Source organism: Heliangelus exortis, chromosome 1 (genome assembly GCF_036169615.1).
Source record: "Heliangelus exortis chromosome 1, bHelExo1.hap1, whole genome shotgun sequence".
In the NCBI taxonomy this organism is placed as follows: domain Eukaryota; kingdom Metazoa; phylum Chordata; class Aves; order Apodiformes; family Trochilidae; genus Heliangelus; species Heliangelus exortis.
In genome coordinates, this window is record NC_092422.1 from 191478236 (window position 1) to 191505837 (window position 27602).

The window sequence follows — 27602 nt, forward strand, 5'->3', positions numbered from 1 at the left end:
ATAACTGAAAGCTATGTAGCTATTACTTCTGCTTAGAGAAAAAGGTCAGAAAAGTATGAAAACCACACTAAGTCATCTGCTAAAAGTCTAGTCTTGGGGTACTAATATCTTAGTACATATTTTAGATTCTTGTTCATGAGTAGTAAAATTCACTTTGTCTTCCTCCAGTGATGTGCATACCTGAGAAATAGCAATTTAAAAAGCTGAAGCATAGCCTTAAGTCTGGGTAATGAATGGTGTCACAAAATTGGTCTTTCTACATCTATACTGAAAATGTATCTGAATCTATGGAATTCATAAGTGTATGTGTATATTTTGGAAGTTTAAACTTTTGTGAGTTCTACATTAGGCATTTTAAGTCATGAAATGGCAAACACTTCAGCACAGAAGTAAAGGTAGGCAGGTCTTGGCTATTTTAGAGTTCACAATTTTAAACATAATTTCTCTTCTTTACTGTTTTCCTAGAAATTGAAGTTTCAAGCACGAGGCTCTTCACCAGATATTAGGCAAATTGATCTTGATGTAAATCGAACATACAGAGATCACATCATGTTTCGAGACAGATATGGTGTTAAGTAAGTAAATAAAATGGTTTTATTTTGTCCTAAAACCAGCTTCTGATCTTCCTCCAGCCTCTTTGACTTGCACAAGAGTATTGAATGTAATTTCCAAACTTTCAAAGCAGGATAGTCTATGTCCAGTGATGTAATTACTACTGCAAAACCAGGCGAGCACTTCCAACCCATTAGTTTTCCTCACTATGAGGTGGTTCTAGCATTCCAAAGAAAAAACATTTTTAAACTTTCAATATTGTTTAATATTGAATTATTAATTATTCAATAATTAATTATTAATATTGAATATTAAATAATAAAATTTCAGTATTGTTTAATATTGAATAAAAATGGTCTCAGATACTGTAAATACAAAAGCATGGGAATTTTGAGCTGATAAATTAAGATCTATTGTCCAATCATATTATTTCACTTTGTATTTTCAAAAACAAAATAACTTTTTGCATTTCTAGTAACTTCTCTTCCCAGAGACTTTTCAGCCTCCCTTTGGAATTTATATTCTCTTCTGCTAGTACCTAATTCAGAATCAATTAAAGCACTATTTGATGTGTGAGCACTGATTTATTACATATGTAGGCCTTAATGCTTTTGGATTTCTTCAAAATGTTCATGTTACATTTTTTTATTGTCATTGGATGAGGAATATTAGGCAGCTGTCATCCTTAAAAATGCTTAATTGTGAGATAAGTGACTGTACAAATATCAGCATTGTTGCTGGCTTGCAACATCAGCACCTTGCTGGGAAGGAGAGAATATTTTCTTCCCTTCTGTGACAATGCTAGTTCAGTTTTTAATCTCCTTCTCTTTCCAAGGCAGATTCTGTGGTAGTCTGCCCTTTCCAAAAAGCAGTATCAAAAGAGCAGTGGGCTTTAATGTGGTAGTAAACCAAACATTTTCTTACATTATTCTAAGCATTTTGTGGACAAATTCTAAATATGGGCAATTTCTATGATGGCTGCAGCACAGAATGGAACAGAAAGCACAGACTCCCAAGCTGAGAGTTATTCTTTGCAGCCACAGTAGTTCAGATACATTTGTGCAGTGCTGTCTCTACTTGAGGTGACATCTCCTGCCTCTCAGTATTACTGCCACAGTGCCATGCAGAAATGGCTTTGTTGCTTCTGGGGCTCAGTAAGTTTTTCTGCACACATTTTAGGTGTTAGCAGAAGCTCACTACCCCATCAGTTTGGGGTTAACACAAGCACAGCCAGGTCCTGTCCTGTAGCTGTGTTACAAACATGCCCTTAGAGTCCACAGGACAGCCTTTGGCTGCATAAAGCAATTTCACACTTGGAATAGATCTTGGAATTGCTGCACATATATTATGCATTTCCAGTGATGCCTCAATGAAAAATTCAGAAATCATTTCACATAGAATGAAATAAAGTCCCTGTGGGTAAAACAACAGCTTGTTTGACTTTTAAGTAGACAGTATCTCTTTGAGGGTTTATTCTTTTACAGGGTTTGTTGCTATAATCAAGAGTAAATAGTACTAAAATTACCATTGTTTTATGTATTTTACAGTGAATGAGATTGAGCTCTTAAGTTTCATGTCATATGGTCAGCTGAAGATAAGGATGGTTCCTGTGTACACTGGGACCTTTTAGTTTGTCCTTGTAAAATAAGACTCCAGCTTAAGATCCAGTACTTCAGGTTACACTTTGATTACTGAAGAATGGTTTAGCTTCAGTTCTGCAAGAGGGCAAACAAAAATTCCATCATCTAGGCATTTTGGCAAAATTATCCTCATGTGCATTCTCTTCCCAGTAGAAAAGATGGAGCTTCTTGCATATTCTTCTTTTTCCTAACCTGCTAGTACCTATTTCTATATAGTTGCTTAGTGACAGGCAGGAGGAATTTCACTGGACAGAAAAGGACAACATGCAAAACTCAACAGTTAAAATTTTTGTAGTTTTAGTTGTAGATGAAAGTAGACATTCAGATTCCCAAATTCTCTCGCCAGCACATCACAAAATGTAGGTGTTTAAGAGTTCATTATGAGAGCTCTCCACCATTATTTTAACATCACAACTGGAAAAGAGCAAAGTTTTGTTTTGGCTTTTTTGTTTCACTACTTTTATGTTTTCCTGTTTTTACAAAAGACAATATTATGGTTTTTTTCCTTTTCTACTCTTCTTTCTCCAGGCAACAGTCTTTATTCCATGTATTAGCTGCATATTCCATATATAACACGGTAAGTTGTACAATTATTATGGTTTATCTGAGTGTGCCATAAGATAATAATTTGCAATTCTGTATCTTCTTTCTCTTTAAAAAACAAAACAAAACCCACAAGCCCTCCTACAAAACAGCGAACATTCCAGAGACCTTTGGAAGTACATAAAAAAAAAAATTATCTGCTTGTTGACATGTTTTGAGCTGAAGTTCAAATAAAACAAAACTCCTTGATTATGAGCATCTTATAGCACAGTCTGAGCTGTGAATACAGTGTGACTGAAACCAAGTATTTTGTCTAATAAGAATAATTGATTTGTGCTGTGCTGGAGTTTCAGGCTAGTGACATTTTCCACGCATTACATTATTTGCCTCCAATTCACTTGAATGATGGGAAGGAAAACACACTGCAGAAAGATGTATATTGGAGTAAACAGGCAAATTTCATAACCTGGAGGATTCTAACAAATTGAAAATGGTTTTAAAAGGTTGCATCTCCTTTACTTAAACCCTCTGTCTTGGCTGCAGTCCTGGATGAGGATTTGTTTGGGGTTTTCAGACTGTATGATAAAGGCTAGAAACTTAGGTATTTTATAATGTCTTTAGGCTGCATGCATAAAATAGGGGAAACAGAAATGCTATTACATCCACATTTAACTGTGTTTTATGCACTATTCCCTCATTCACTGTGCCCATTTTCATCAGTTTTATACATCTCTTATATTTTATATCAATGAGCAGCTCCTTGGAATTCAAAGTAAAAATATGTAGTTAAGAAGAAGAAAGCAATTTCTTGGATTAAATACCACTTTGCTTGATTTTTCAAAGTTCTAGGAAATAGACCCATTCTATCATGTTTCAGTTTCTGTCTCCATGCATTTTGTTGGCTCATCAAACAAGTTGCATTGCTGGAATTTGTTGTCTTTCTCTTGTTATATTATTGAAAGCTGGTGTTAAAATCCAGCTGTTAAGTGTAGTGGTGGGAATACTGTAGTGAGGTTTTTATTTTTCCTCTTAATGCTTTGGTGTTATTTGTAGAGCAAACTTCTGCTAAAACCTTGTAAACCTGAAAAAAACTTATTCAACAATTAAGTCATTGTCCTTGCAAATACTTTATCTGTGGGGTTATCTGAGCTGCTAAATGATAACAAAAGTTGGTTCCTGCCTTAAAGTAAAAATTGATGGCAAAGGAAACACTCGAGTTCAGTTTTGGAATAATAAAAGCTTTTTTCTTCAGCTTTCTTACATCTGCTTGCTATGGGCTGCTAAACTTGAGCATGTTTGTAGCTCCAGGTCACTCTTGTAAAGTCCTGTGTTTATCAGATGGTGCCCTGGCTGTAAAGCAAAAAGAGGAAGACTCCCTCTATTCCTAAACTCCCACAAACTCCAACTAAATGCAAAGTACATCCATTCATAGAATCAGATGATAGTTACTTGAAATTGTTAGTACCACCAAGGATTTTGTACCTCTATACACTTCTAATGAACAATCAAGACTTCCAGTGTACTTTTCAGTCGAAGGGTTGTACATCATCCCTTCTCTTAATGTTTTAGTTTTTAAATATTAAGTGTGTTTGGTCTTTCTACAATTAGGAAACTTACACCATTAGGACAGGCATCTTCTTTTCTCCCCTACCTCAAAAAACCCCAAAACCTAACTGGTCATGCTTATGAGGCTTTTGTTCTCAGCTTTTTAATATTTTCACTGTCTGATTTTCAGGAGGTTGGATACTGTCAGGGAATGAGCCAGATCACAGCTTTACTCCTAATGTACATGAATGAAGAAGATGCCTTCTGGGCCTTGGTGAAGCTTCTCTCTGGTCCCAAGCATGCTATGCATGGTATGGCATTTTTTGTCACTTCCTAGGACTGTGCAAAGGTTGAGTGTCAAGAGGCTCATAGAATCATAGACTGGTTTGGGTTGGAAAGGCCTTTAAGGGTCATCTAACCCACCCCATCTGTGGTGAGCAGGCACATCTTCAACTAGATCAGGTTGCTCAGAGCCCCATCCAATCTGATCCTGGATGTTTCCATAATGGAGCCAGGATCTGTCCAATGACTGGACTGGGGGCAGTGGGCATTAACTGGAACACAAGAACATGTGGAACATGAGGAAAAAATTCTTTACTTTGAGGGTGACAGAGCACTGGAACGTGCTTTCCAGAGAGGTTATGGACCCTTCTCTGGAGATGAAAAACCCACCTGGATACAATCCTGTGCAACCTGCCTTTGGTGAACCTGCTATAGCAGTGGGGTTGGAGTAGATGATTTCCAGAGGTCCCTTCCAACTCCTACACTTCTGTGATTATATTAGGTTTCAACCTGCTCTCCTCAAGTTGTAAATTATTTGAAAATGGAACTTTGCTGTTCTGTCTGTATAGTCAAGATAAGACATAATGGGAGCTCTATCCTGTGGTGCCATTGGATGTTACTGTGGTTACATTGGATGTTATGTGGAGCTCACCCATAATTGCAAGTAATTGTTTTTATATGTGATATCATTCAAATAGTTCTTTATGCAATTCAGATGTTTTCTTTCCCCTTGATCTCTCAGGGAATGTAACTCTTTTAAAGTTTAAAGATGGTTATGTAGACATCTAGATAGCAGTACAATGATAGTGGAAACCAGATACAGAATGTGTTAAGTGATATTGCAGCTATGCTGTCATTTGGCAGGATAGGAATCCACATTAAAAAAATAGACCTGTATCTGAACATTAATTTCAAGTTTCTTGGTTTTATCTCTGCCTCACACAGAATTTCCTGCACTCATGGTCCTTTTTTTAAAACAGGAAAGAGTCCTAACCTTGGCATGTGTTGCTAATGGTTGTACTGTCACTGAATACCCCTTTCAGACTTCCCTCTCTCCCTCCTTCATTCCTTCCCTTCTCCTTTCCACCCCCAGTCACAGGGCACACACCTGGCAAGTGATTAAAGGTGGAAGAAGGGAGCTTTGAGTATCCCAAGAGGCTTGAGGAGTTGCTCTGCAGGGTTTATACAGTCTATACACACATGGAAGCTGTCTTTGTAGCAACTGTTAAGGAAGTTTGCATTTGTAGATATGCTGACAAAATTTTAATTATAACTCAAATGTTCCCAGTTTATAGTTTATGAAATGTTTCCAACCTGTTTTAAGATCCTGATTTATGATTTTGTGTGTTTTAAGTGAGTTTGTCTTAGTCCAGCATTACTGTAAGTATTGATTCAGATTCTGGAAGGGAAGCTTTAAAACTGACTTAACTGATGTCAGGTAATTGTTTGCACTTTTCCCATGTTCTTCTTTGGAGAAAGTATTTTCAAGCACTGTTTGCTATTTCTTTAAAGCCTAAATAATTTCAACTCTACATAGCTAGTATTAATGAAGAAAAACTTTTTAAATTACACTTGATGCCACTGACTGTCAGATGGTTCTCTGAGAAGAGCATCTCTTTGTAGAAATGATAAAGGACAGAAATGATAAGGGTGTGCTGAGTAATTAAATTAGAATTGTATTGACAAGAGTGGGATGGTTGAAACTTTTTGCTGCCATAGGAGATGGACTGAAGAGATAAAGCTACTTTGGTGATAGAACCTGTTAGGTACCTTTGGAAACTCAGGCAATATCCACTGCTCTCTGTGTGTACATGCTCACTGATTTCTTCAAGGTAGATTTAAAAGACAAAACCTTTCTTTGTAAAAACCTTATTGATTCTTCTCTGGTGCATTGTGCCCACCTGGACATCAGGTGACTTTATTATGGTTTCTGTCAGTGTTCTCTTGGACTATTGGCCTGAATATTGGACCAATATTGGACTGAAAACCAGTTTAAGAAAAGCTGGCATTATGTCAGCCACGTTCCAGGCCCCTGATGTCTTAAGCAAGAGGTACCATAGAATGAATAGCTCAGCTAGTTGATTTTTGAGTTGTTTTAGAGCTGTTTAGGGCTCTGACTTTGGAACCTGCCCAGGAAGAATTTAACTTGGTTTTAATCTTGACTTTATCTTCTCCTGGTACTTCTAAGAATCTCCACAGGCTGTTGAACTGACAAATTCTCTGTGGTTTTCTGTTTTCTAGGTGTTTGAAAACAGGTCTGTTAGTATTTATAATGTCTTTTGTTGTTTTGGGTTTTTTTGGAAGTCTTGGTTTTCACATTTTTATACTGCCAGTGTTTGATCAGCTCTGTTTTTCTGATCTGAACACAGCTTTAGCTTTTTGAGGAATCTTCTTTGAATGGTTTCTTTTCCTGCTGTGTTGCTGTACTAGTTTTCCTTTGCATTTCAAGTTTTTTTAGCTAGTGTTGTGTTTGCTGAACTTTTTTTAACTCTACTGATTAATTCCATTGGAAGGGGTTCTTAGTGCTTTCTTTTTCCAGTGTATGATCACAAACAATTCAAGATTTTTTGTATTCCCTTAGTTTCAGTTGTGTACACTCAGTCTTTATATATTCATACTTGTCTTGGCAGAATATCCCTCTTGTCTTCTTTTTAATTGTTATTTATTCAGTGCAAACATTTCTAGTAGCTGCCTATACTGTTTGACCTTCAGTGATGAGTTTGCTTGGCATAATCCTGATTTAAGTCTTTCTGCTTTTAAAAGTTTTAGTTGGTAGGGGGTTGTTGTTTATTTTTCTGGTTTTAAAAGAATAAATATAAATTTGATTTTCCTGTGATAATTTAGTGTACCAGTAGTGAGCAGACTATAGTAGGATTTATTGATGTGCTGTGAATCTAGCATTACTAATCTAATAATAGTCACTAAGGGAACATGGTGATGTTTTGCTGTAGACATTTAGGCAGGAATATGGGCATATCTGTATGTGGACATCATGATATGAATATCTGTTCAGATCCAGTGGTCTCATAGAGGGATAATGTTCTCAAAGCTCTAAATGCCTTTTAAAATGTAATTTTTATAGTACATACACCTTTGACACGGTCAATTTATTTTCTTAGGGTTTTTTATTCCTGGTTTCCCAAAGCTGTTGAGGTTTCAAGAACATCATGACAAGATACTGAAAAAATTCTTGTCCAAACTTAAGCAGCATTTGGTAAGTATTTATGTCACAATAAAAGCAATAGTAATTTACAGTTTGCTGCCTTGTTTCAGGGTAACCTACTAGGTTAAAAATACCACAAACCTCAGAAAAATCGTTAGGCTCTGAAGGGTAGAAGTGCTGCTGTTTTCATTAGAGACAAAGTTATGGTGCTCCTTAGCAGAGTTTTGATAAAATTGGATCCTAAGGGTAATTAAATTGGGTGCCTGTCTCACTTTTGACCTCTAAGTGAATGAAAGTAGGTGCTTCTTCTGCCTGGCCTCATGCAAACTGCTGTATTGCAAGCTGATGTTAAACCTTTTTTGTCAAGAGTTTATTCTGTGTAGAGCTTTGTGGCTCATCTCTGGGCAAAGGTGGAGTTTGCAACCAACAAGTTTTAATCTCTCTTCAAAAAATAACCTTTAGAAGAGGAGTCAATGGTCCCTTTAAAATTTGCACATACTCAGTAGTATTATCATGAAGCTAAATTTTGACTGATAGATTTTTTTTTTTAATGCTGTTCAACAGGAAATAATATGCTCTTCATTTTTTTTGCTAACACTGGCCATATTCATTCAAAGGAACAAATCATTTTTCTCATGGGAGAAAAATGCCTTTCTAGTACTCATAGAAAGTTTTCTCTTCCAATCATCTTGGTTCTGCTGGAATCCATCTCCAAGTTGTAAAAGGTAGTGTAAGAGATTGCAGCAGCATCTTCTACGAGTGGTAGCAGCTTTACAGAAATTGCCTTCCTGACTATATTATTTTCTGTTTAATATCTTTCCTCTTTAGAAAAAAAAAAATAACAAACCAGTTTGGCAGCAGTTTAGCACCTTGGCAATGATGAATTGCATCTAATGTGTGCCTGTTGTATTATAAAATAGAATTTAATGTATTTTAACAGCATGGTGTAAGAATGGGAATGGGGCAGATCTGGTGAGGAAAAAAGCATTCTTCTGTTAAAAGGTCAAGTCAAGATTAGTCATGCAAGATGATCGTGTCAATAAATTTTAAAAAGAAAAATTAATACCACTTCTGTAACTAACTTTACTCTGAAATGAAAGCTGTGGATTTAGTTTTCACAGTGCATGTGAGATGATGATACTTGATTAGGAATACTTGTATTCTAATTTTTTATGTTGTCACATTTCAGGAGCAAAATACAGAATAATCCCAAGAAGACTGGGTGGTTTTAAGAGTACATGGTAAAAAGGCCTTGTACTTTCTGAAAATACAAAAATAGTTATATACAATTGAGGTGATACATCCTGGGGCTGGCAAGCCATTACATTTTGTACATGGCTTATATACCTCTTTGTGCATTTAATAATGAAGAATGGTTTTTTCTGTCATCCATTCCCCATCTCCCCCCCTGCCTTGGGTCACTTGGAAAAAAAAGAAAAAAAGTTTCAGAAAAGTGCCAAAAGTTGCTTTAGTAACTGAAAATGCAAATTTAAATAAAATGCTTTTATAGCTCCCTCTAAGGGAGTTCTTGGCTGCTTGTTTAGAGGGAATCAGAAAACATTCACTCATTTATATTTATATAAAGCACCTAATATATATATTTATTTATATTATTTATATATTTTTCTTTTCATTTTAAAATCAGAATTTTGTTCTGTTTTTGTGTGAATATTTTTAGTGGCATAAAATTTAATAGAAAACAGTGGTTTTTTACATCTACCTTTCAGTAGACTGATGGCCATAGTTAAACATTAAAAATATCTTGCAATAAGGTGATTTTTGATCTTTCTGATTTTTCTAAGATTCTCAAAATGGATATCTCAAAGATTATTTCCATTATATTAAGAATTATTTTTCCTAGTTTCTTACTGTAATGCATCTCTAATATTAGTCCATTTTAACTCACTGAAAGATGAAGGTAAAGCCTGCAGATAAAGCAGAGAGATTTGGTTTATTTCTTATTCACTGTTTGTATACACAGTACCTTGGAAAAGCTGAATGTGGCAAACATAGGATATGGTGTTATCCCAAGGTTAAAATGCAGAATTTCTTAACTTTTCAGCTCTTACTTTGGCTTTTTCTCTAATTGTGCAAAGAATTTTAAAGAGCTCCATGAAACTGCAAAGCAGCTTTAGCTATCTTTGAATGGGTGGCATACCAGATGGACCATCTGTGCTCTAGGGAAAATTAAGTCCCTTATTTAAGGAATGAAATTCCTTATCAGTCTGAGTCGTGGTTGAGGTCTTTTGTTTGAAGAATTTGATTGTTTTGGGCTGGTTTCTGGTAGATAGGTATTCTTGTCACAGAATTTTTTCAACCTTTGGCATGAATTGGCAGTCTTGCTATAGAGAAGTGAAGGACTAAAGGGATACAGTGCCTGAAATTTGTTTACTCCAGAATATTGAATTGTTTTCTTGAGAGAGGACTTAATACACTGCTACATCTGCTAAGAATAAGATGGAGTTCTAAGTTGTGTTAATGCCTCTACATCTCTGCATGTTTCTTCAGGTGATGAAATTGATGACAAAAAAACTGTACAAGACAGAAATTGTATTTGTTGGGTTGAAGTAACTGTTACATGTTGTTAAATTAATTCTTTATGGTGAATATTTGGTATGTTGGACTCAAGGTGGAAATGTTTTTTCATGAGGAGTGCAAGGCATTATTTCATTTTTGAGTATTTTAAAACTTGTGCATTATTTACAGGACTCCCAGGATATGTCCACCAGCTTTTACACAACAAAGTGGTTTTTCCAGTGTTTCCTTGATCGTGTGAGTATGGTTTTCATTTTCTATTTCTGCTAAATGTGACCTGGAACCAAGCTTTGTCACTGTGTTGACTGACTCTGTCATTGCAGACTCCCTTTACATTAAGCCTCAGGATATGGGATATCTACATACTTGAAGGAGAGAGGATTCTCACTGCTATGTCTTACACAATTCTGAAACTGCACAGAAGTAAGAAATCTCTCAAACATTTAAATGCTACACAGATTCAGCTGGGTTTGTTCTTACTTTGTGTAACTTGACCTTGTGTGAAAACCTTGTTTCCCATTTCCCTTATCTTATTTCTGACCATCACTGAATCACCAGTGTATGCCTCTCTTTACCCAATTGTTTGTCCAAGATTGTAATTGATATTCAAAATGTCTGTAGCCTGCTGGGATGGCCTTCTCTTCCATCTCTTGCCTTTGAGTAAAGTAAAATTTAAGGTTATGAACAGATGAGTTGTCTAAAGCACCTGTGTCTGGTTCCCAAAGGGATCTGGAACATTAAGTTCCAAAGCTCCAAAAACCTTTTGAGAATGGATGTAGCTTCAAAATAGACTTGAACATATCTCAGGATTATACCTTGTAGCTTGAGTTTGATACAGGCTTACTCTGTACAGGCTTACTCTGGTACTTTGGCTTTCTTAGTGAAGTCATTTAATTCTGTGTAAATTTAGAGGTCTGCATGGAGCCTGCAGAATTGATGTCTTAATTTGCTTGCAAGTTTACCCTCCTTGACTTGTGGTGATACTACCTCACTGTCTCACTGGGGTGTATTCATTAGTTTGTTCATAAACTGCTTTGAAAAATAGAAAAGGTTACTTTTTAAATTATTATACTCACAAAAGCTAAACATTCAGAGGCTTAGCATTTTGGTTTCTCTTCTTTATGTGCAGAGAGACATATATATATTTTATTTTTTTTCGCTACTCTTTTTATGGGAAGATTTGAGGAAAAAGCCTGACTGTAAATGTGCTTGCTTAGCAAGTAGGTAGCAGCTTCCTCCACAATTAAAACACTGAGAGCACCTTGTGACAATAGTGAAGAGATGAGAGGATTGGCTGAGAAGGTGGCAAAAGACAAATTCTGATTTGTTTTCTAGTCTCTTGTCTATTCTTTAAAAGCACTGATGGTACAGCTATCCAGCCTAAGTGTCATTGTGGAATACATACCAAAGGCACTTTTATCATAGTGTTAAACCTTTTTTTAATGGTTTCTATATAGAAATAGTATGTTCTGGAACTTTTGATGGCATATGTATGCTTAAAGGTGCTACACAGGTATGCAGTTGCAGCCTTGCAAGACAAAGAGGTTTGTGTATGAAACAGCTTTTTGTTTTTTCACAAAAAGTACCTGAATTTGTAGAGTCCCTGAAACAATTGTTCTGAAGTGTGAACTGCCATCAGCATTCAGTGGAATGATTAATTCAGTTGTGAATGAAAGTACCATAAATATATATATTTTTTAAATGTTTTACATCTTTTCAAAACTCTTAATGAGAGATGTTGTATGCTGTACAGATCTACAGCAGTGTTATATATGTTGAGGATGCATGCAGGCTGAAAAGCAAAGACCTGAAGCTGTTGGACATGACAAGGCTGAAGGACAGTGTCTTGCAGTTAGTTTTCTGAAGATGCTCCTTCTAGGAAAACATTGTTCTAAGTAGAGATTGATAAGTAGAAAGCATTTCCCTGGTGATTTCCAAGGGAATTTTCATGCATTTTATAGATTTCAGGTGTAGAATTCTGTTATCTGCTTACTTAATAAGGGGTTTTCATTCTACTTTGAAATTTTCCAATGTTCATAATTAGGGCATTTTAATATGTAATATTTTTTCTTGTATAGAGCATCTGATGAAATTACAAATGGAAGAGCTTGTAGAATTTCTGCAGGAGTCTTTAGCCAAGGATTTCTTCTATGAAGATGATGTTGTAATAGACCAGCTCCAAAATTCTATATCAGAATTGAAACGAGCAAAGCTGGATTTGCCACTAGCTGGTAAGAAACTTGTACATGAGCAGCTTTAACATGAGCTATTCACACATTGTCCATTTTTAAAGTGTTAAATCATGCTGTTAAAAAACATGCAAATTTTTATCTCTTCATCACTGCATAGGTTTTGGGCTTTTTCTTCTGAAATATTTTACATTTTAAAATGAACACTTTTTGTTTAATGAATGTGTTCTTTTTTTAGTGTTTTATTTACTGGTTGTAATTTAATGGCAAAGCATTGTACAAAATCCCATATTCTCATAATTTTATTAACATAGAGTTATAAAATCTTTTAAGATAAAACATCAAGGTTTCAAATTTTTGGAAGCAACAGCTTGCTCTGAGAATCCAGCCTGTTTTCTAGCTTGATTAGCTATGGAACTTCTGTTAGTCAAATCCAGATTTTTAATTTCTGCAAGTGATAGACATTCTAGGTGTTTAACTGAATTATTGTCTTCATTTCTTCTCAGTCTTTGTGGTTTTTTGTAGCAGAGCAGAGATGGTTGTTTCATGGGGCACTGCTTAGGAAATATGTATAGAATCTCTTCTTCCTCTGTTCAGATTCTGTTACCTTTTCTATCCCTACCTCCATAATCTTTACTTACATTTTTTTCTTGTGATTGTTTAGTCCTTCTTCTTTATCCTTCACAGTTGTAAAATAGTATGTGAGAAAGAATGTATCTTTTTAAAATGTTAGAAATATGGCAGAAATTCAAGTAACTTTGCTTTTCTTTACTGGACATTTTTAGGACTACTCATCACTGATCTGTCCTTCTATAGCAGAAGCACTTTCTGTGTATTTGTTTCACAGCATCTCGGCTTCTCATCAGAGTTTCTCATTTTTGTTGCTCTCTCTTCCTGTGTTTTGCCCTCTTTCTGACTTTGTCTGATATCCCTCCAGCACGCTTTCTCCCCTCAGATAATAGATCTAAGTCTGCTTTTTGCTCTTGCCTTTTTGTATGTGCTCAGTCTTCGTGGTCCTTCTTATCTACAGCCCATGTGCTTGAGCCTGGAGGTCTTCTCCATGTCACTGCAGCCACTGCCTCTGCCCCTTTCTAATCATAACCCAACAGCAAAAGGTACCAGATGTGACTCCTTACCAAGACAGTTTGGCAGTGGAATGCAAGTTGTTTGGTTTCATACTTTGTACACTGAGGAATAACTTCTGATACAACCACCTGACAGGATAGTTAAATCTTCAGCTCCATATTGGTTCTTTGTTTGGGGTAGCTAAAGCAGCATCAATGACAATAAAATGTTTTGTTTTAAGCTTGAATGAAGAACATTTAATATTGAAATAGGAAAACAAGGTCAAAGTGAAGTCTATTTTGGTGCTGGAGGAGGAATTGAGGTTTTTTCCTTTTGAATTTCAAAGTAGCCTGGGAGAACCTCTCTGTGTGGTGTATTTCTGCTAGGAGTAAATGGGATCATAACAGAAAATAAATATAAAATGTCTTCATCCTAATCCTTAGGAATCTAGTGGATTTGTCTGCTATTATCTGTAGTTGAGTGAAGCTGCCTTACTTGTTCTTTATATGAATTTCACAAGCCTTTGATTTCTTTTTTTGTCTTTTCCCACTCTGAAGTTAATTTTGGTTTTACCAATCACTGTCTTCAGGCAATAATATTTTTCTACAGGTTCTCAGCATTCTCTAGATATTCAGCTTTGCTTGCTTGTCTAACTGTCCTGTCTTTACTACCTTTAGTCTCTTTTTAACTACTCTTCTTCTAATTTAATGTATGATTTATGAAGCCATTGTATTTGAGGCAGTAATACACACAAAAAAACAGACTGTTCAATTAAGTATCAACTGTAGCCTGAGAAAGTAGTGTTTATTTTAATTTTCTCAGCTGAAATCATAGCACTACTTCCTATCCTGTTTTGTTTTTTTTTTTTTTTATTGAGACACAATTACACCTTTAAGAACTAAAGTAAAAATACATGATAGGAGGAAAAAAAAAACTGTCTTACAGTTGCATCAGTTATCAGTCATCCAGGAATAGCAGTGAGCTAATTAAGCTCAGTGGAATTTTCCATCTGGCATTCTTTGTTAGGCTGTATAGATTTTCCTGCCCTAGTAGGGTGAGCTGCAGAAGGATATTAAAAGAGGTAATAACTTTTGCATTACTTTTAAGTGGATGTCTGCTTATGTCTGATGTAGCTTTCTCTGGCTTGCTTCCTCCATGGCTTCTCCCACTGAATTAAGGAGCTCCTTGTTCCCTTCTGAGCAGAGAGGAAGGAAGGGACTTCGTTTAAGACATTCTCACTGATAAAACCCTTGAAATGCTCAACCAGAACACGGGTGTTAAGAGGATCATGCTAATTTTGGATGTCAGTGAAATGCTTTTGCCAAGGCTGGGGCTATTTTGCATAAAGCAGATGGATTTTCATTCCTCTTTGTGGTAATTCCTGGTCTAACTGCTGGCCAATATAGGATAGCTCATATTTATCAACCATAACTTACAGCTGAAGTGCTGTTCACCAAACCCAAGGTAGGCATCCCTGTTCCATTAACTGTGGGGACAGGAAACTGTTTGGATAAGGACTCTTACTGGCAAGCTGCCTGGCTATCAAGCTCTCAGAGAGGCAGGCTGTGGCAGCTATACAATATGAACTATTCTTTAAGGTAGTTCTCTTCTGACATATCCTCAAGGAAGTTTAGTAGAAAAGACAATTGGTGTTTTCTGGATTGTTTGGAACCTTATGAAGGGTGTCCACACCACAGCAGGTTCTTAACAGCACACTCATCTAAATCTGTATGACTTCTGTTTAAATCTTCTCAAGGTGCCAGATCTGATGCAGAATGGACAATCTTCCTTACTTAATTCAAAGATGATGTTTAGACCACAGTGAAAAGAATTTTCTTGGTATATACCACTGAATCCCAAAATTTCTTGAGGCAGATTCTTTCCTTGGGTGTTATCATAGAATTGTAGAATCATAGAATGACTGAAGTGGAAGGGACCTTAAGGATCATCCAGTTCCCACCCCACTGCATGGCCAGGCACACTTTCCACTAGACCAGGTTGCTCCAAGCCCCATCCAACCTGTCCTGGAACACTTCCAGGGAGGAGGCATCCACAACTTCTCTGGGAAACCTGTGCCAGTGTCTCATCACCTTCACAGTAAAGAATTTCTTCCTAATGTCCAACCTAAATCTCCCCTCTCCAAGTCTGAAACCATTTTCCCTTGTCCTCTCACCCCACACCCATGCCAAAAGCCCTCCCCCAGCTTTCCTGTAGCCCCTTCAGATATGGGAAGGCTGCTATGAGGTCACCTCAGAACCTCCTTTTCTCCAGGCTGAACAACCCAACTTCCTCAGCCTGGCTTCCCAGGGGAGGTGCTCCAGCCCTCTGAGCATTTCTGTGGCTTTTCTCTGGACACATTCCAGGAGCTCTGTGTCCTTTTTGTCCTGGGGACTTCAGAACTGGACACAGAGCTCCAGGTGGGGTCTCACAAGAGCAGAGCAGAGGTGCAGAATCACCTCCCTTGACCCCTGTCTGTGCTGCTTTTGCTGCAGCCCAGGACACTGTTGGCTCTGAGCTGCAGGCACACACTGACAGCTCATGGGGACCTGCTGAGCCACCACTGTTCCCAAATCCTTCTCCTCAGGGCTGTCCGGAATCCTTTCTCCTCTCAACCTCTATTCGTGCATGGGATTGCCTCGAGAGAGCAATCTCTACTAAAAGAGCAGCAAAATTCTTTTAATGCTCACAAGATACAGACTGGATTTCCATCTTTGCTGTAAGTTTTTTCTGTAGGACTACATACATAATGCAGTGCTTAATAAACAGCATTTATATATTAATACACATATATTATTGTAGTGTCTGACTTCAATAAACAAAAGTGCTTTCCAGTAGAATTTTCATATTCTGCTCAAAAATATGTGACTGAAAAGAGTTCATTAATCTAGTGCTTCATAAACAAGGCATTGAAGCCCACCTTAAAGGCCAAAGGCTCTTTGAGACAATTTCTCATGTGTGTTTTGATATAAGGTGTCCTGAAAAGGGAGGGCAAAGGGATCCTGTATTGGGTTTTTTTAATGACTTTTGTTTGACTTCACAGCAGCTCAGAGGGCCTTAAATCAGATAATGGGCTTGTACTTTGATTTTAAAGCAGTACTGGCAAATTCAGAATCTGCCCTTTTTCTTGTGATCACCTTAGCTCTATTTGTGTGTGATAACACCAGCTTTAAAATCCAATTCAGTTCTTCTCATTTTCCCAGCCTTTTCTAAGCTCAGGGAAAACTAGAAAAGTTTGAATCATGCAGATAAACATTTAAAGATCTATGGCAAATACTACTTATCTTTAAAGGTATATTTTAAAATTTATTATAAATATTTTTTATTCAAATATCTGTCTTTTAAAATGCTCATCAGTGATAGCACAGAAGTATGTAGTAGATTAATAATCTATTAAGTAATATAAATTCTCTACTGTTAGTGCACCTTTTGACAGCCAGCCAAGACAAGAGAAATATGTAAGTCTGGTTAACTTTCCTGTTTCTGATAGTCTCTCTTTTGGTTGTGTTTTGTTTCAGAGCAATTTTGGATTTTTCACTTGTGCTTGAAGAATACACAAGTAGCTATTTGATACAATGCACTTCATATTTTAATCAACTAATATTTCTGCCTTGTTTCTTGTGTGATACAACTACTTTATAATATTATGGGGGAAATGAATACATGAAATCTTATTAATATAATTTCAGCAGTTTTAGGCATTGGTATTGCCTAATTTCAAAACTGTTGCTGTTTAAAACTTGCATGTTTTTGAAAATATGATCCAGATGGTTTTGTTGGTCAATGTTCATATTCCAGTTCTAATCTGACTTTTCAAGAAAGTCTGTGTTGAAGAAATGAAGAGTTAGGGATGTAAAGGATAAAATGCAGAATTAGGGGTGTTAAGCAAAGTGGTTAATTATAGAAAATTGTTTTGCAAAGGCAGCTTACAGCTGGCCCACCTCAGTCTTCTGGTTGATGACCATGTTAAAATTTCTATTGTTTATCTAAATGCAGATGTTATTAAAGTAAGATTTCCTTCTGTCAGTGCTGCAAAAGTGACATAGCAGCAGAAAGGCAAACAAGTGTATTTTGTTCTACCTTCAAGTTGTCAGGAAAGATTTCATTTTAGTAACTCCTTTGCTGATAAAGGAGGAGGAGCAGATGTTGGCTTTCAGGTAGCATTTTGAGCTTCTAGTGCAGGCATTTAAATTTCTTTAAAATTCTCTTGGACTTGTAAACTGAAGGGGCAAGATGGGACATCACTGAGGGAAAATAAATACAAAATACCAAGATGTCATTTTAAGGGTTGTTTTTATGACCATTACTCTTCTTGAAAATTGTGTTAGAACAGTCAAAGTGTATGTATTCTGGTGCTGAAATGAAGGCCTAGACTGTTATTCACTGGAGAGAGCACTTAAAGCACTTTACTCCAATTATATGTCTGCTATTTAATGCATGAGGCTGTTAGTGCCTCCTGAAGCAATTATCTGTAAAAGTCTTGTAGTTGAGATCGACTTCCACTGGGTGGTGACCAAGACTTGTTAGAGCAGGAAGAAGTCAGCAGACAAACTTTCTTTTATATGACTTGAATTTCTTACCTTTTTGGGAACAGCCAAATCTGCTCATGTTTGTTTTTCTCCTTTTCATGTCAAGTAATATATTTACTGGCAGCAAACAAGCACCTGATCAGTCTTGTTCTGCTAAATTGTCCCTCTTGAATTTCTTTCTTTCCTCACCCTTTTTTAACCCTATTTTCTTTGTTATTTTCTTTGTTAATTTGTTGTTTCTTATTTTATTCTATCCTGCATACAAGCCTAGTGCATAAAGCACTACCTTTCCTTTAAAGGAAAAGTAGAAAATCCAGTAGTCCCAGTTCTGCAAGTTCTGATATAGTCTATTATATTTGCCTTTGTGAAAAGCCAGTAACTAAACTCTGTCTAGGAACCTGTTTTGTTGAAGAAGGACGAGAGTTACCCAGTTCTGCATCTCTTGAAAATACTGGCAACCTGAGAAAAATCTAGTTGCCCTATTAATTTCAAAAGGACAAAGGCACATTTGATGATTATAGAAGTCACTGCCAAAACAACCACAGCTGAACAGACAATTTTGTCCCAACCTCTAGCTTAAAAATGCTTTAAACCTTGTGTGTAAACATAATAGACTGTATAGCTAAGCACTTAAGTCCCATAAATACCTAATGTAGAATGCAAGAGATTCTGCATTCCTCAGTCAGGCAGTTACGTCCAGCAAGTAAATTAACTCAGACTTTGGAACAACAGCACAAGTAGGTATTCAATCAATGTCCTTAAAAATATCCAGATAAAATTTCTGCATGCTCAGATGTCAGGAGTTTGAACAGTGAGTTAGTTGAAGTAGTTATGATGATGGTGGAGACCTGTGTGTGAGGCTTTAGCCAGATTTGGAAAATTGGTAGATCAAAAATATTCAACTTGTAAGAACTGTGCTTTTGGATGCTTCTCTGGGGAGCTATTTTTATACCTCTTAAGTTAGAGATGTTTGTTGTGATGCTTGGGTTCTTTTGTTTGCTTTTACAGAGTGGTTTCTTTTCCTTAGCTTTTAGTACCTTTTTCTTTCTTGCTTGCCATCATGCAGCATTATGGTTTTCTTGCTCTTCTTGCTGATAGTGGACTGCTTGAAGTGTTCACAGACATAGTTTGCATGCTGTTCTGCATGGTTGAGGAATGTCTCACTGCATTACTGTGCATGGTGATAGATTTGGTTATCCTCTACTTGTTTAACTTTGTGGTCTCTTTGACCTTCAGGATTTTTTATCCGTTTTTAAGCTACTTGGTAGTTCCATTGGAAGTTACAGCTCTGCATATATATATAAATATATAAATATATATATATACATACACACATGAGTGTGTGTGTGACCTGTATACTTAAATTAGGATTAAATATCTGTTTTGCAGTTTAAAACAAATTTGTGATCTAAAGCTGTCCAGCTTACAGGATTCCTTTGTGCTGCAGCATTCATAAATCCTTATAAAACTCCTTTCCTTCCAAGCCTTTTTATTGCAGGAGATGATGAGAACACAAGCATTTTTGTACCAGCACAAGGCCTGTGCTTCCAAATTGAGTACCTCTGGCAATGTGGCCTTTCTTAAAGTTTCACTTGCAGATGTGGTTGATTAAGCAAGTTATGTCAGTTGTTTTTGTCTGGGGTCACATTAAACCAAGTTCTCTGGAAGCCCTGTAGCTAAGATTTAAAGCTGTTGTGGTGGTTTTTTTCCCCACTGACCCTTCTTCCACACCTACTCATTATTCCATATTTTTGTTTTCCCTGAAAGCACTAAGCTCTGTTATTACCAGCCTGTAAACACAGTACCATGCTGTTAGAATGCAGAGATTTTATTCTAAATGAACTATTGTTTTGGAACACTTTGCTTGTTACTCAGTACATGAATTGATGTCGAGTTTTAACAGTTTCACAACTAACCTAGTAAGACTCCTCTGATATTCATTTTACAGCTGTGATTCATGTTATAGCATACACAATCTAGAAAGTGCAGCCCATATCTACCTAGTTGTAGTGTGTTCTTTTACCCTGAAATGTGAAGGAAAGGTGACAGAAAGTAATCTTCAAAGCAGCCTAGATAGAATTTTAAAAAAAAGTCTGCAGTATTCTCACTTGGGTTTTATTAGAGCTTAGTGGTAATTAAGAAACCTTAAGTGTGTGAAATTAAAAAGCAGAAAACCTCTCACAAACCCCACCTTTATTGTGCAACCAAGTATATTTCAAAGGATCTCATATTACCCTGCATTTCTTAAAGAGTAAAAGCTGGAAGAAAGAAAATCGGTTCATGCTTTTTATGTCTTTGTACAAATGAAGGAAGCATTACAGCTGCTAGAGCAGCTTGTCTTCAGTTTTTTGTACATAGCTTGAATAGCTGTATTTCAAATCTATAAAAAAATAAATCATTTTTCTATAACATTTATTGCATACAAGGACAGATATTAAATAATTTAAAGATATTGAGGAGCCATTTTGCTATGCTCTCCCTTAACTACTGTGGTTCACCTGGAGCTTTTAAATGGGTTAGCAGCATACAAAAACTGGTTCTAGGTGATTTAGATGACAAGTTTTTGGGTATGTACTTTGAGTATTATTTCTTAATTCAGATGTCATGCTATTTTAACATTCAATATTAGTAAGATTAAAAACACTGTAAATATAGTTTCAGTACGAGGAATCTTTATTATGGGTAAAATTGACTTATTTAGAAGACAAGATCTTCAGCTTTGCCTGACAGTGTGTTTGAGAATACAAATGGAGCTAAATGGTACTAAATGCCTTTTGCCAAACTAAAGCAAGTTCTGAAAGTGTACTCTTGTTCATAGAGAATAAAAAACAATTCTGAGGAGGCTGCTGCAGCAGGCAGTTTATGGCAAAGCAGTTAAATCATCCATTTGCAATATATTGAAACTCATTCCTGTCTCCTCATCTGTTCTTCAAATGGTGTGCTGCTGGGGACTTCAGGTTTACAAATCTTCAGATTTTATCCTGACTTGTAAACAGTGGAGCCCCACAGCAAGAGAGAACAAACCATGAGGCTTGTAATTCCAAGAGCCACTTGTTGGAACCTAATGCTGAGGCACTACCCCACTGTGTAACCTGCTGTACTGTCTTCCAACCTTTGTACAGGTGTTTTCCGTGGCAGAGTCTAGTGTGCCAGGTGTATGATCCTGTGGGATTATTTAACATGTGGCATGGGGTGAGAGGAAATGGCCTCAAGTTGTGCTAGAGGAGGTTCAAATTGGATATTAGGAAAAATTTCCTTACTGTAAGAGTGGTCAGGCATTGGAATGGGCTGCCCAGGGAAGTGGTGGAGTCACCATCACTGGAGGTGTTCAGAAAATGTGTGGCCACTTCAGGCCATGGTTTAGTGGGCATGGTGGTGTTGGGCCAAAGGTTAGACTTGATGGTCCTTTCCAGCTTTAATGATTCTGTGATTTTATGATCTCCCTTCTGGGCACAAGGAGTTTGCACCTTCAGTGTAAGAGCTTCAGTTGTCTGTTGGAATAATTGTGTGATCCTATATGAGCAGAGGGTAACTAAGGGAAAATAAGAGTGGAAGTTTTTTTATAGAAAACCTGGACAGGCTGTGTTTATTCTAGACAAATGGAGGTATCTGAAGTTAAATATTTCTGAAGAAGAGGGCAGGTTTCCATATGACTTTAGGTCTCATCTGAAGACTCTGAAAATCTATAAAAGTCTAGTTGAATTTCTTTGCAAAACCAGGCTTGGTTTGTTATGTATGTTTTACTTAGTTATATTGTCATGACACAAGGTGTCATTGTGTTCTTCTCTGTTCTTCTTTTATGTTCTAGCTGGCACAAACTGTAAGTTTTCATTTAGTTTGTATAGCAACTGATCTGTGATTGTAGTTTATGCTGTTATAAAAAATAGTTCTGACCTTGGCTGCTGGCTTTCCTCTGTGTATCTCAATCCTGAGCCAGTCATCAAAGATTAAACTCATACTATTAGCTGTAAAAATGAACATAGCTCACTTATAACCACAGCACTCATCCTGGGGATAGAGACATTTGAGTACACAGGAGCAAGTGCACACATACAGACACATGGAAGGGATTTTCATTACAAATACATAGAAAGAGTGAGGTGCTAGCTGTAGAATCTGTGATGATGGAGAAAGGTTCTACAGTTCTTGTCTTAGAAAGAAGCAGGAATTCTACAAAAATATTTTTCTGACAGCCATTTTAGATGATAGTTTACTTAACATTTAAGCAAGGGTAGCCATTTTTTTTACTCCTTTCAACAGAGCTTTTTCTTAATAAATAGATGCAGAGTAGGATTGGTTTTATTATGCTGATTTTTAAAGTTTTTTATTTTTAGGGAAGTCTGAACATAAATTTAGATTATTAAAAATAATGAGAAGTATGTGAACTTTTCTGCTTATAATGAGAAAGTAGTGTATTACACAAGTAAGTGTGTGGATATGGTAAAAGACTTTGGCTGAGAATATGAAGGGCACTGACTGTTAGGAGAAAGATTGCAATGGAAAATTTTATGTTAATTTTTCTGTGAGCATCATCAAGCGATAAAACACTTCTTTATTCTTTCTGAAGTGTCAGGGTGGATTGTTCTGGGTCTCTGCATAATTGATGTTTACCACTGGCTGGTGTGATATGTTGAGCTCCAGTCTGGGAGAACTTTCCATTCATATCCTAGTTCTTTAAAGATTCCTTTGTGTTTGGCAAAATTTATCAGTTGAACTCTGAGTTGAAATCATGACGTAGCCAGTATCATCATTACCTATTTCACTTGTTCTGGAACTGATAGAAGACTGAAAAAAAAAAAAAAGATTCTGCATAGAGTCTTGTGGTTATAAACTGAGGTTATTTAAACTGAGGACGAAATATCTAGGTAGAGGTTGAGGGGGAACAAGGACTTAACTTTGCAGATATTAATGAGCTCCACCCATAAAAAGAAGTGAGAGTAAGGTCAGCTATGTCTGGTAGGAAGCTTGTGCCTTGTGAGTGAGGAGCTGATAGAATAATTTGCCAGGAATTACATTGAAAGATGAATGAATGGAGGACAGTAGATTGGGAGAAGGATATTGGGAAAGATTTTTAAAGTGGAGGTAGTACTTTATTTAATGTCAGAGGGATGGTGTGAAGAGAGTACATACAGAGAAGGTACCGTAACCCAAAATATCATCTAGGAAAATTTCTTTTTTTTTTTTTTTTTTTTTTTTTTGCAAAGTGTCATGAATGAGCAAAAGCTTTGCAAGATTCCATCAGCTGTAGAAAGGAAGATGAGAGTAACTGGTTGAGATGAGGACTCTAAGCAAAATATTTGTTTCATGTCAGCAGAATGGTGACCAGGCGGGGCCCAGGTAATGGAGATTATAGCTGGGTTTGCTTGCATGGCCAACTGATTAAACAAAACTTCTGTACAAAGATGAATTTATGTTACTCCCGTTCTTGTTTTAGGTAAAGAAGATGAATTTCCAAAGAAGCCATTGGGACAGATTCCATCAGGACCTCAGCCTGCTATAGTTAACTCCACTCCAATGCTTAATGGACAGACCAGCAGTGGTACACAAACAACAAGAAGGACAGAGAGGAGACCATCTGCAGGAGAAGAATCAGAAAGTTCACCAAATAACCGAAAACGAATTAATTCACTGGAAAATAAACCCTCCTTAAAACAGCAGAAGACTCGACCAATAGAGACACAAAGTAATCTGCCTAGGAATGAGGAAGATACCAGAAGAAAGCCTCAGCCAATAGAGCAAGACAACTCGAGACAGTATAATAATGCAGCTGCTAATCAAAATTCTAATGCTACTTCAAATACAAGAAAGGAATTTGTACCTAAGTGGAATAAACCGTCTGATACCAAAATAATTGAAAAGACAATGAAACTTCCTGCAGAGGTGAAAGGAAGGCCAGTAAACCATTCTATTTTGGGCCCACCACCAAGCCCTGGAGAAATGCAGCCTTTGAATGTGAAGCAAAAGATGAGGGTTTTGGATGTTGATGAAAGTAAGCGAGGATCTAATGCTTCTCAGTATGACAATGTTCCAGAAGTTGAGAATGAGAATGAAAATATTGTTCAGGAGATGCTGGAGAGAGCTCTTCCACAGAGTCCTAGGCATGTGACATATTCTAATAGTCCAAGAAAGCAAACTGAAAAAATACCAACTCCAATAAAAATACCCAATAACTACACCTTCTCTTCACAATCCAGATCTCCAAAATACTCATCACAGTCTGACGGACCACCTCATGGACTGAATGTAAAACAGCCACTGCCATGTTACAGTAATCCACCTAATTACCATGGAAATTCTCCAAAGCATATTTCTAGTATAGGCAATACAAGTTCTGTACCTCTGCATTATCAAGGGAATCGAACCAGCCCTTCTGGTGGGCCATATGGTTCTTTTATTTCAGCAGATTATTCTCTGGATAAACTACAAATGAATTCCTATCCCGTTAGCCGCCAAAATCCTCTTCCACCAACCCCTGGCCAGATAGAAGTAGCCCCTGTTGATGCTTATCCCAGCAACTCAAGGCCCTCCACAGGTGTCAAATTCATACTCCCTCCAGTGGATTATTTACCAGAAGAGAGAAAGTGGCCAGATGCAGCATACACTTACAGACACGAGCCCTACAGGCAGCCCTGGAGCCAAGATGTTAATAAAGGCCACTTGGATAACTTCCAGAAATATCAGCATTTTCAGTCAACACCTTTTCAAGACCATACTCTTCCTGCTGTTTCTGTGGATAGTCCAATAAGATACAGGACTTCACCAACCTTTGAGGAACAGGGTTCCCCACAATACCAATATTCAAGCCCAGCAGCTCAAGCCCAGCACTATCGAAACAGGAATGATGGATTGTCTATGCATGAGTCTGTGCTTCTCTGAGTCTGTCTCTACTTAGTGAAATGGCAAGAGCCAAAACCAGTTAAACATTACTGTGTGAGTAGTAGCCCACCTCAGTTCTCAAAAATAACATCATTTTAGAGGTGTTTCAGACTTGCATTGAGGACTAGTTGAGTTCTTAGACTTGCATTTGAAGCCACTGGAAGTGATCTGATGCACGCAGGCATAGCAATAAGATCATATACACAGTAGGGTTAATACTGACGTTGTTCCTTACATTTAAATAACATGTGTTACAATCTTCCTGCATAAAACCTGTAACACATTTTAACAAGTTTTATTTTGACTGACATTGTTAATGCACTGTATTAGGTGTGTGTGTGCGTGCGAGTGTGCACTTACAGTACTCAAATGCATCCAGAAAAGAGCTGAAGAGTTTAAATGTAAATGCATTTAACTTTGGGCAAAGCTTATGAAGTACTTTTGTTTCATATTAATTTTTCTTTGTAATTTATTTGAGAAGCCATTCCTTTTGAATGGCAATTTCTGTCATTTTTATACATCTGCCTCAGCATCCCAGTATCTGTTCTGGGCAGGAGAGGTGCTTTGGATTATTAATTTAATCTTATATGAGAGTTAATTTCCTCTCCTTTGACTACTGTTTGTCATTTTCCTGAGTAAGAAGGAGCAGACAGGCAAAAGCAGAAAGCCAAAAATGTCTCTGTAATCTGGCCAAGGAATGGTGCTTGAATTTCAGGGCAGTCTCTCTACTATTTTAGGTGCAACAAAAGCAGAGTTTTTACCTTCTCTCCCAAACCTACCTTCTGAATGTCATCCTATATGCAAAATATTGGAGCACAGCAAGAGTAATGCCAGAAACAGAAATGGTGCTGCACCCTTCACTTTTTGCCATGCTCTCAGACTAAACAAATGGGTTGCAGGGCCAAACCTCATGGGTGTCATAGAATGAGCACCTCCTTCACCCTCCTGTGAAGTACTTGCAAGAGTCGGGGATTTGGGTGAGGCCTGACATTCCCTGAGCTGTGTGAGCTTCCAGTGTCCTTCTCTTAAGCTTTGTCATGTCAGTTCCATTTTGTTTTGCCCTTTTTTGCCCCAAAGAGACAGTGGGTTCATGTCTGTGATTGGGCATGTGCTGCTGTGCTCTCAGGCTGCTGTGAGACTCTGTGGTGTTATACACTAAAATGATCCTGACTGTTATTAGGAACCTTAGAGTCCTGGTAATGTAAGTATTTCTAATCAGTCTTTGCAGCCTTTTCTACTTTGTGTTTTCTGTTCCTTGACTGTGAATTGGGGGTGAAAGAAAATAAAATGCAGGTTAAGTAGCACATGCAGGATGTGGTCCTGTGAGCTGCTGGGTGCCGAGCAGAAGGAGCTGACCTCTCCTTGAAAGAAATGGGAGTTGAGGTGGATAAGGATCTTGCCAGAAGAGGTCCTTGGAGTACTTAACAAAGAGATTTTTCTAATACTTAAGTGCAAAACGTTGGTATCAACACCTGTTTTGGGTAGTTTGGGAGGTTGTCCTCTTATCTTTTGTTTTGTATTATTTGTTAACTGAAGACATAGAAATGAATATTATTTTTTTTTCCTTTAAAGAATGAGCTTTAGTGCCTATAATTGCTGCAGGTTGGCTCTGTAAGTTTTAAGGTACAGAAGTTAAACAATTTTTACAAATGGAAGTAACATTTACTTAGTATATTTCAAAACCTTTTTTTGTGTATATAGTGTCTGATGTAATTTTTAATGAACTGGGCGATTTTATATTTTAAAAATTGCAAACTGCAGCAAAGTACTAGTAGCAAAGCACTACACTGAAACTCTGAACTAAAATTGTGAAGATAAATATGACTTGGGCTTACTTTAGTTCTGATTGCTTACAGCAGCATAGAAATGTATGTATATAATATTGTGGCTAAATGTAATAATCTCAGTGTTTAATGATGGTTCTGTAATTCATAACAAAGCTGTACAATTTATTTGTGCAAGCAATGCAAGGCTCCAAAATATGTATCAGCATTAGTAAATACTGTAGATTTTTATATATAAAATATATACACACTATTTTCTTATGTCATCTGCAACAGTTTTATAACTGTGTATCCTATTTTGATGTGACTGTATTTTTAACATGTTAAAATAATAATAATTAAGCTTATGTTGCTTTGTCTTTATTTAGTTATCTGATTAGGTCAAAACTGGACTTGTGCTCTTTTCAGTACAAATAATAGAGCAATTGGAGCAAGTCCAGAGGAGGGCTATGAAGATGATGAGAGGCCTGGAGCACCTCTCCTGTGATGACAACCTCAGACAGAAAAGACACTGGCACAGGTTGGCCAGGGGATTGAACTAAGGTGCCTTCAAACCCAAACCATTCTGTGATTCTATAATAGCTTTTCTTGAGAGAATCATCCACATTTTTTGTTTTACTTGGGGGAAGTGATGTAGGTGGTTGGACCTGGTGATCCTAGAGGTCTTCTCCAACCTTGACAGTTCTGTAGTTCTGTGATACAAATACTTGATACATGTCCTATTTAATTTTACTTGTTTATGTTTAGAATAAGCAACATATGATACAAATTATGATACAAACTGTGTAGTGCTTCTGCATCATTATTATTGAAGGAGCAATATTATTGATTATACACTGCTAAACCTTAACCTATCATTTTCAAAAGCTTGGGTGTATGAACTGTGATCATAATTTTCTGGT

At 37.0% G+C, this 27602-nt stretch overlaps 1 protein-coding gene across 5 annotated transcripts in view; it reads left to right on the forward strand.

Annotated features, from left to right (window-relative positions):
• The window catches only part of USP6NL (USP6 N-terminal like), a 119890-nt gene extending 92845 nt beyond the window's left edge, over window positions 1–27045 (forward strand). For all 5 annotated transcript variants that reach the window (XM_071734158.1, XM_071734161.1, XM_071734159.1 and 2 more), the window contains 8 exons: window positions 466–575; window positions 2721–2769; window positions 4471–4591; window positions 7682–7776; window positions 10432–10497; window positions 10584–10683; window positions 12339–12491; window positions 23475–27045. In XM_071734158.1, the coding sequence (XP_071590259.1) occupies window positions 466–575; window positions 2721–2769; window positions 4471–4591; window positions 7682–7776; window positions 10432–10497; window positions 10584–10683; window positions 12339–12491; window positions 23475–24916 (2136 nt within the window). In that variant the 3' untranslated portion in view covers window positions 24917–27045. The remainder of the gene's footprint in view (window positions 1–465; window positions 576–2720; window positions 2770–4470; window positions 4592–7681; window positions 7777–10431; window positions 10498–10583; window positions 10684–12338; window positions 12492–23474) is intronic.
• The last annotated feature ends 557 nt before the right edge of the window (window positions 27046–27602 follow it).